The sequence below is a fragment of the Stylophora pistillata genome, chromosome 4 (genome assembly GCF_964205215.1).
Source record: "Stylophora pistillata chromosome 4, jaStyPist1.2, whole genome shotgun sequence".
NCBI lineage: Eukaryota > Metazoa > Cnidaria > Anthozoa > Scleractinia > Pocilloporidae > Stylophora > Stylophora pistillata.
Window position 1 is genome coordinate 29,781,629 of NC_142522.1, and position 9,323 is coordinate 29,790,951.

General features: G+C 34.5%; 1 protein-coding gene across 1 annotated transcript; it reads left to right on the top strand.

Annotated features, from left to right (window-relative positions):
- The first annotated feature begins 860 nt into the window (after positions 1–860).
- Positions 861–9,295, top strand: LOC111321159 (TNF receptor-associated factor 6). The gene is given in 8 exon segments (XM_088757973.1): positions 861–906; positions 2,083–2,228; positions 2,575–2,618; positions 3,791–3,895; positions 4,189–4,356; positions 4,718–4,876; positions 6,482–6,562; positions 7,218–9,295. Coding segments are annotated over 7 exon segments (966 nt in total). The 5' UTR covers positions 861–906; positions 2,083–2,092; the 3' UTR covers positions 7,491–9,295.
- Positions 9,296–9,323: the final 28 nt, after the last annotated feature.

Here is a 9,323-nt window from a genome sequence, read left to right on the forward strand (position 1 = left end):
AACTCAGTCAAGCGTAAAATGATGTGATTTAGAGCAAAAAATGGTGCGATTTGTGAATAAATCGCACCAATTAGAGCCAATCAGATTACAGGAACCACCAGTGATTTCAAAATGGATGTAATAAATTAAAAAACCATTACATTTCATCATCAAGATTCAAACCTATATGTCATTACACATACGAGTCCTTCAAAAATGCCAGATTGCTTCTAAAATTTGTCTGAAAATATTCCCAAAAATAATTATCATAGACTTGCGTGGTGATAGGCTGATGAAACAATAATAGAATTCAGTGATCTCAAAATATCGTTACAGGTCAATTATCTGTCTCAAGTCCTGTTTTTCTTTGGCAAGTACGTGATCTGTTCGATCCTCCAGCCAACAATTCGTGATACTTTCCTTAATTTCGTAATACTTTTAGAAGTTTATTGCAATGAGAAAGGGTTTTTAAATATCCTGGTCTGACATATTTCCTCTCAATTAAAATAAAACAATACAAATGTTCACTCGATTTGCTGTGGGTTCCCCTTCCCCAGCACTTCGCAAGTCGAGTGGATGCTTTTACTAGTAAGTAAGATCACATCCTCCCAAGACATATAAAGGTTCAAAAGATCGAGTTTCTAAAAATTCAAATCAAAGTAAACCCATGATCTTTGCAACTCATCACTGTTGTTATATTACTTGAGATTTTCAGAGTATCTTCCAGTTTTTTCTTAAAAGCGTGGAAAGTTGCTTTTTTTTTTTCTCCTTTTTGTTACGTTTCGTTTTGGGTCTTTCGGGGAATCCCCCAATTATCTATTCGCTGCAAGGGACTGGGAAGTAGGAAAGCACACATTTTACGATTCTCTCCTGAAACTGGTTTGTTAAATATCACAGTGGATGCACTATTTCGCATTAGTACAGCAGGTGCGTAATTTCTTTTATGAGCTTCATTTCCCAACGAAGCCTTTTGAAGCCGTTCTATAGGGGAATTAAGTGTTCACTCTCAATTCATGATCGGAAACAAGACTGTACCTAGTGCAATTTTTTATTTTGTTCAAATGCATATCACAGACGAGAATTACAGAACCGCCGCTATTTTTCAGTGATAAGTTTTTGATCAGAGACTAAGAAATGCTTTGATTTTAGCCTTCGAAATAAAACCACAGATTCCAGCACCACTGTAAGTTTCTAAAAGGAAGTAAAAAGCAAATCAAAACAAAAATGGAAGCTGGTGTGACGAGACGCGACAAAGTGAGAAGCGACGTGGAGGCCATTTTGACTTTCCTTAGTGTGACTTTTGGCTTTCGGATCTAAACTCGATCATATACTTGATACTGCTGCTGTCCTTAGTTATTTGAACTGTTTTATATTTCAATAAGTTTCTCTTCTTCTTGGAGTATTCTTTTTGTTCGTATGCCTGCATGTAGGTACTTGAAAACGCAATCGTAATGCTTCAGGGAAGGTTAAAATGTTCTGCTTGCCGAAGCATATTTCATGATAGCCAAAATGGCGTTGCGTCCTTTTTCGCAACAATTTAAGGCTTCGATCATTTGTAAACAAATTTTAATTTTGTATATCCATGCATATATGCAACTGATATTGATGTGAACTCATTTCTGTACTTGACAAGCCGTGTAAATTCGCGTTTGTTTATCTCATGAACATCGAGGAGAAGTTATGTCATCAGCAATTAGGTTGTGGATTGGAAGGCATACCTTCCTTGTCATTGCAATGACAACAAAATGGACCGGGGAAGACCAAAAATTGATGGTATTAATCCCTTGGATTATACTTCTTGGTTAGATAAATTACTTTCAAAAGTTTTATCCTTCGATGCATTAATGAAAATGTTCCTCAGCATGATAACTACTCAATATAAATTAGGAGGAATGTATAGTTAGTAAGTTTTAGTTTTTACTTTGTAATACAAGGTACTTTATTGAAATTTCACGCAGCAAGAATCAATTAAAAATCAAGTTTAGTCAGGAAAGTATAATAATGAATGAAGTGATGTGATACGTTCATACAACATGAGGATTAAACTTGCAATTTAGCAATCCTGCCTGAATCTTCTTTCTGTTCATTTCATTGCAAACCTAGCTTTGAGGAGATGCCTGGATACAATATTCCTATTTCTGCACAGATTGATGTTAAATTTATTTGTAAATCATGTGGTTTCCTATTAAGAGATGCTGTGCAAACTAATTGTGGTCACCACTACTGCAAAAACTGTTTGTTTAAGAGATGTTAAAATTAAGATGGCCGGTGAGTATCTATATTGATCAAAATTATGACAATTAAATAAATTTTAAAAGCATCTCGGTTGTCTGTGGATTTTCTTTTTCTTCAAGATAGTCTGTTGCTTATAATGAAACTAGGAAGTAAGGAATCATAGTGGACACATGTTCATGCTTTAAATTACCATTCTTAGGAATTCCTGGTCTGAATTTACCATGAAAATTCACACCTCTTATTCCAAGTAATTCCTAGGAATTCCTAGGAATTCCAAGATCCATTTTGCAAGGGTTAATTGCACAGTGTCATGTAGTAATGAGTGTTTAGTTAAACACATTTTTGGCCATGATTTTGTAGACAAAACTGCTTTCAAGAATTTTATCAGCCCAGAATTATGCATTGTTTGTTAATGTAATATTAAGAAAATGCAACAATGTTAGTGAGGGATGATGATGATCATTTTTTTTTTCTGTTAATAATATTCAAAACTGTCTTTAAACAACAAACTTATGAAATACATATATATGAAATGCGGTTATGAAACGTATATGTGCACGATCCTTTCCAGTAAAGCACTATTTAAGCAATAGTGAAAATCAGACCTGAAAAAAATTCAGGCCTGTACGGGATTCGAACCACTGACCTCTGTGATACTAGTGCAGCGCTCTACCAATTGAGTTAACAAGCCAACTGGGACCAGGCCATCAAATTAATTCGACATAAACCCGTAGATGATAAATCAAACAACAAACATATGAAATACATATATATATATATTCACTATTGCTTAAATAGTGCTTTACTGCGAAGGATCGTGCACATATACGTTTCATAACCGCAGTTCATATATATGTATTTCATATGTTTGTTGTTTGATTTATCATCTACGGGTTTATGTTGAATTAATTTGATGGCCTGCTCCCAGTTGGCTTGTTAGCTCAATTGGTAGAGCGCTGCACTAGTATCGCAGAGGTCAGTGGTTCGAATCCCGTACAGGCCTCAATTTTTTTCAGGTCTGATTTTCACTATTGATTAAATAGTGCTTTACTGCGAAGGATCGTGCACATATAAAACTGTCTTTAATAGGTACTGTAGGTTGTTTAAAAAAGGATGAAAACAATGAAGTAGACTTTATGTGAAGAATGTTGTGTGCTAGGGGGAACGTCTCTCTTGCGCATGGTAACATGAGTGTCCTTGGGGCCTTAAATTGAAACTCCCACTGGCAAACCACTCATTCAGCCCTTGAACCATTCAAACCTAATTATAAACCCAGCAGCAGTTGCACCTCTAATTTAATGAGTTGTTAGCTGATTATATCCTCTGATCAATTTACTTTAATTTACTCCGTAGGTTTTTTAGGTCTGTCAGATGTTTAGATGAGAATTGCAGCAGCAATATAATTGGACATGATGCAGTAATTTTTTGTAATTTATAAGGGAAATGATGTTTATTTAGGCAGTAGCAATATATAGTGTTGTGCAACTTAAAATGGAGCCCATTTTAATTTTGTAACTTTTAAAGTTCACATTTGCATTTTATTTAATATTCAATTTTGTTCTTATTTTATGAATAGTATTTTGAGGATGCTTATGTGAGAAGAGAAATATTACAAATAGTTACACCATGCCTGGATAAAGATGCCAGTTGTGAATGGATTGGGGAAGTCAGAAATGCAGAAGTAAGGCGTACTGAAAAAGAACCTGCATGTGGCCATAAGTTAAGTTGCCTGATTAATGTTCCCTTTGTTTTTACTTTTCTATTAGTTCTCATTTTTACTCTGCAAAATTAAGAGGTAATTCATTAATCACTTGAGTCCTGAACATATTTTTTACACCAGAAATCTTAACTGTTCTCTTAAAGAATAATATGTACTTGCACAATAATTTTACTTACTGGCATTTACTGTAGGTTATTAAATTCCTGTCAACTAAGACAACATTTCAATTTTTGTACCATTTGATCTGTTGGTAGGACCATTATAAAGAGCGTATCTGTAGGCCAGTGACATGCTCCAATGCTGGCTGCAGTGAAAATGTACCACTTTCAACATTGGCCCAGCACCAAGAGGAGGAATGTCAATTTAGAGATGTGGTTTGCAACTCCTGCAATATGGCAGTAAAGTGGGCTGATCAAGCAGTATAAGTCAGAACTTTAGATTCTGGAGGCCCACAGTTTAGAATCAAGCATATTCAGAGTTAATGTATTTCTAAGGGCTGCTGGTTTAGTTGACAACCTTAGCGCATGATGATCGATTAACCCAATGGAAACAACATTATATTAATGCTGAAAAAGGGTCTTCATTGTTTTACATAATGCCTGGCAGATCTATTCCAAGTGTAAATTAAGAGACTTAAGAGGAAAATGTAATTTTTTGCACATCTGGTATGAAACTCAATTAGTAAATGTATTAGCACCCATAACATGTAGTCTCTAATTGTTCTTTTGATGCAGTTAACTTAAAACAGAATAATTCAACAAAACAAAACAAAAATAAAATAAAAGAATTGGAAAAATTAGTTCAACTGGTGTTGAGTACAGTCATCAAGTTTATTGCCATGTACGTGTGTTCACTACAACACGGAACCATATGAATGAAAGTTGCAAAAACATCCATGTAACCTGTGGACACTGTGGAAAAGAGAACATTCAACTTTGTGAGGTATGTCAGTTAACACCCGTCATTCAATTAGTTTTTTTTGCACCAGTAATTGATATAAGTATAATAGTTCAGGTTATTGTAGAGATCGATGCTTGTGTGCTGATTGGTCAAAAATTATGTCATGTCTCACTCTAATGACCTTGTGTGAGGTTGGGATGTAAATTTCAAAATGGTTTCTCTGTGTTTTGTCAATGTTACAGAGAATTAGTGATGAATGCAATAGAAGATTAAATCCAATTCTAAAAACTTATATACAAGAGATAAAGTTTGGTGTACTTCTACATACAAATTATTTTTGCTGATTGAATTGAATAAATCCAGGTGTTAAATTCTAGTGGAGACTGGCTGCTTATCTTGATACAAGTAATTTAAATGAATGTAACAGAATGGTTTGAATAACAAAATAAACAAATTTAATTACCACAGAATTTGAAAGCATCTTAGCAGTTATACTGAAACAATCATTCGCCTCAGGTGTTAAGTGAATATATTGTGAAAAATTCCTCTTGACTTTGTCTTTGGTCATTCAACGATATTCATTTGCCTGCTGTGAATAATTGGTCATAGCTAGGGCCAAAAGAGTTCAATTTGGTCAGTAGTCATACCAGTGATTACAAAATCACAGGAGTCCAATTTCTAAATCACAATTATGATTAATCACCTTACTAGATGACATGAAGTCCTAGCAGATTAATCAAAACCATCACAACTTTTAAAAAACAAATTTATTTATTTGAGATGACATAATTCTCTGGCCCTGTTTGTTCGAAGGGTGGATAATTCTACCCACTGGGTAAAACTCTATCTGATTGATATTTCAGCTTGTTTGTTAATTACACTTATCCACTGGATAGCGATTTATCTACTGAATGGTGTTATCTGCCCTTTCATTTCAACCGGGCCCTGGTAGAGACAATGTCTAAAGGAAAAAAAATTCCCCTGTTTTGTAGGGCAAGTGGTAATTTTTGTATGGTTCTTGTAATCAATTCTGTGATCGGCAGATTTAGTTGAGAGGGCCTAGTATGATTGTCCGCTTTTAAATTGGTAGCTGATCACAGTCAACTGTCAGATTACACTGTATAATTACAACTCTACCGAAAAATAAGTGAAAAATAAAGCAGGTAATACACTTAAGCCACATTTGGGGGAATTGTAATGGTTATGATTATCATAATAGTTATGGGATATCTTTCCATTCAAGAAACAACATTTGTTTATTTCTAGTATAAACTGAAATAAAAATGCACTGCAAATGTACAGGAAGTATATTTATTACTACATTTGACACTTACATGCATGTACTTGAGGTATCAGTACAATAAGAGAAACTTCTGTATTTTTAATATTTTGCATTAAGAACCAAGGGGAATAGAGAAAATGAAACTTTTTAAAATATATTTGTATTGTAAAATATGCCCAGTTGTACCAAGACATAATTTTTATGACAATTTAACCATGGATGAAAACTGGCCTGCAGATCAGGTCCAGTTGGCGAGCGAGGGCTCATATAACTCTCTTGGTGAAAGCAAAGGGGCAGGGTCTAAGCTCTTTATGAGTATATAGTCACCCAGGGTTTTAATTATTATACCTCTCTGCTTATTATAGTTAAAGAGGCATTAAGATGTAAAGGATGGTGATTGTGCACAAAAAGAATGTCCATACAGAAAGTATGGATGTGAGCATTCTGTAAGTTTTTTAGCCGATTACAAGTTAAAAAAATAATCGAGGTAAAAGCATTTCGAGATTGATTGATGATAGAAGTTATTCTAACCGCCAATATAATGGGGACTGTGTAAGATCATCTTGAGTACATTTTAATCTCATGCTAAAAGTGCTGGAAGACTAAGTTCCATTCGTAGCTGTTTTTGCTTTTTCATGCTTAGTGCTTCTGTAACATCCCAAAGAATTCCTGCGGCAAATCCAGTTCTGCTAAAGAGATTTAATCCGCCTTTTACTTTAACCGAGAACACTGCTCTATGAAAATTTCCTCTCAGAATCGCCCTAGTAAGACGGCCCCCACGTCATTTACGTCAATGCAAAGCTGTGATCACTCGAAAAAATGCTAGCTGACATGCTTATCTCAGGACAAAACCTGGGCGCTGCTAAAAAGAGGGTTTTTCCCAAGTCATCGACGCTAGCAAACTAAGTGGGTACAAGCCTTTTGCTGACATGTCTCATCGCCAAAAGCTGTCTTGTCCGTTTTTGAACAAGGGGACTGGGTAATGATACATATGACTTGTGAGTAAATTCGACTTATGAGTTAATTTGCAACTTGGTTGAAATATATTGCTATATTTGTACAAATTAACACTATCTGTTATTTATTCTAAAATTGTTTCAGGTGGAGATGGATCCCGAAGAGTTTAGGGCCCATTTGGGTGCTGCTATAGTAACACACTCGTTGCTCCTATTGCCACAGCAGGGAGGTGCTAATGGCTATCGCAGGGAAGCCACCGCGGCTGAGTTAAGTGCCTTGCGACAAAGTCTCACAGCAGACGAGGTGCATATTGCACGACATGAGTGGGCACTCCACAGCCATTACCAGATGATTTTGAACCTGAAAGAAGATGTGGAGAAATTGAAAGGTACCATGGGCAAGGAGGATGGTCAGTGACGGTTTTATTGGTTCTTTGCTTTTCTTGTTTAGTAATATCAAATGGCTTTATTGCATAAATTAACATATATACTAGTTATTGACTCTGTAACAGTAAGATTTCATTTTGAAATGTGCACTTTTACTGTTACAAAGTCAAAATGAGTAGAAGCAAAAAAGATCTTTTGATAGTGATGTATGCAGTTAATTAGGGATTCACTCGGTGCGTACTTTTGTAATAAGTAGTTTTTTTACCAACATCGTTGTATAGGAAATAGTTTTATAGAAATTAATCTGGGTGTAGTCCGTGATCCAGTCGTTATGGGGTTTGCACATAGTTTTCCATAATAGTTTAAGGTAATTTTGATGAACTTATTGTAGGCTGTTTAGGTTTTTTTATCCTAGATAAATGTGTATTACTAGCTTTTCACAAACTTTAGACTTGTTGAAAAATGCTGTAGGTCATCAGTTTCTCATCGTATAGAGTCCTGAAATTTATTTTTACATGTATTTTTATTTTATTACTAGCAGCGCTTTTTTCCGTTAAAACAAACCTTCTGCTGCAATCAATCAGAACAGTTGCCGTCCCAAACGAAACTTGTGCAATTGTTGCATCTTTGGTATTTTGGACACATCACTACTGTTCACAGCTTCTTTTTCGTTCATATTGTTCAATGCACTTTAATGGTAGGAGTAACATTTAACAAATGCAATTGTATTTGTAAAAAAAGAACCAAGAACGTAACAGCCTTTATTGCGTGAGGTACAATACTTAGTTTGAAATACCAAGGTAGCTAAGACAATAGTAAAACATATTTTAAAAAGACCGAGACTTGAGTGACGATAAAAACTTCCTTATTCATTGTCCAAAATGCGTAATGGAGTATTGGTAGTACAAAGCGTTCCTAAGTTTGTTATTAGCGTCGGTACATAATTTTTGATATTCTGTGTTTGACATATTTTAATCTGGTCTAAATTGGACTTGCATTTTCTGTTTATTTTGAACTCACTTTCACTTATGGTGTACATTACATCACTACAATTAGTTAAAATGATTTTGATCAGATTTTTGATCTTTTTGTTTTTCATCAGAACAATTAGTTTTAATGATTTTGAAGTTTCGCCGTGGTTTCTTCGTTTGCCAAAATTATGCGTTTGTTGTTCTTGAGCTGTTTGTGCCTTTGAGGAGAATTTTTGTTTGCGCATGTCAACAGTCAATAGCGTATCTTCGTATTTTTCTTTTATTTGAGAATGATGTGTTTGTCTTTTTGCAGCAAGATACCTCTTTTTTTAAAATTTATTTATTAATTTTTTTTTATCCGTCTGAATTAACTTTCACATTTCTTCCTAATTTTTTGGTGTTTGTTTACCCGTTCTTTAGACTGTTTTTGTTTGGTTTATCTATGTATTTTTAATTTCATTGTTTTGGATTTGTTTTTTGTTTGTTGTTGTTGTTGTTTATTTCATCAATTTGTCAGTTGTTACTTTTGTGAACGTTGTCGTTGAATGGTAATGGTAATGGTAATGGTTTATTAGATTTGAATTCAGCACTAAAATGAAATACTTCATATTTACAAGAAATTACAAAAAATATTTACAAAGTAAATGACACTATATAAATAAAAAAAATTTTGCCGGGGGACTGGGTTACCGGCTCACAAGATTCTATTAACAAATTATTACAAATGTGATATAAGTCTATTGCGATAATTCATTAAGCTTTGACGTCATTGCGGGAAAAAAACTTATTTGAAATCGTTTTGTCCTACATTTAAAAAGAGTCAAGTTATTGCTGAAGCGCAGCTGGCGGCCGTGTGCGTCTAGTCTTTTCTGTGGGATTAATTATTATTAAAT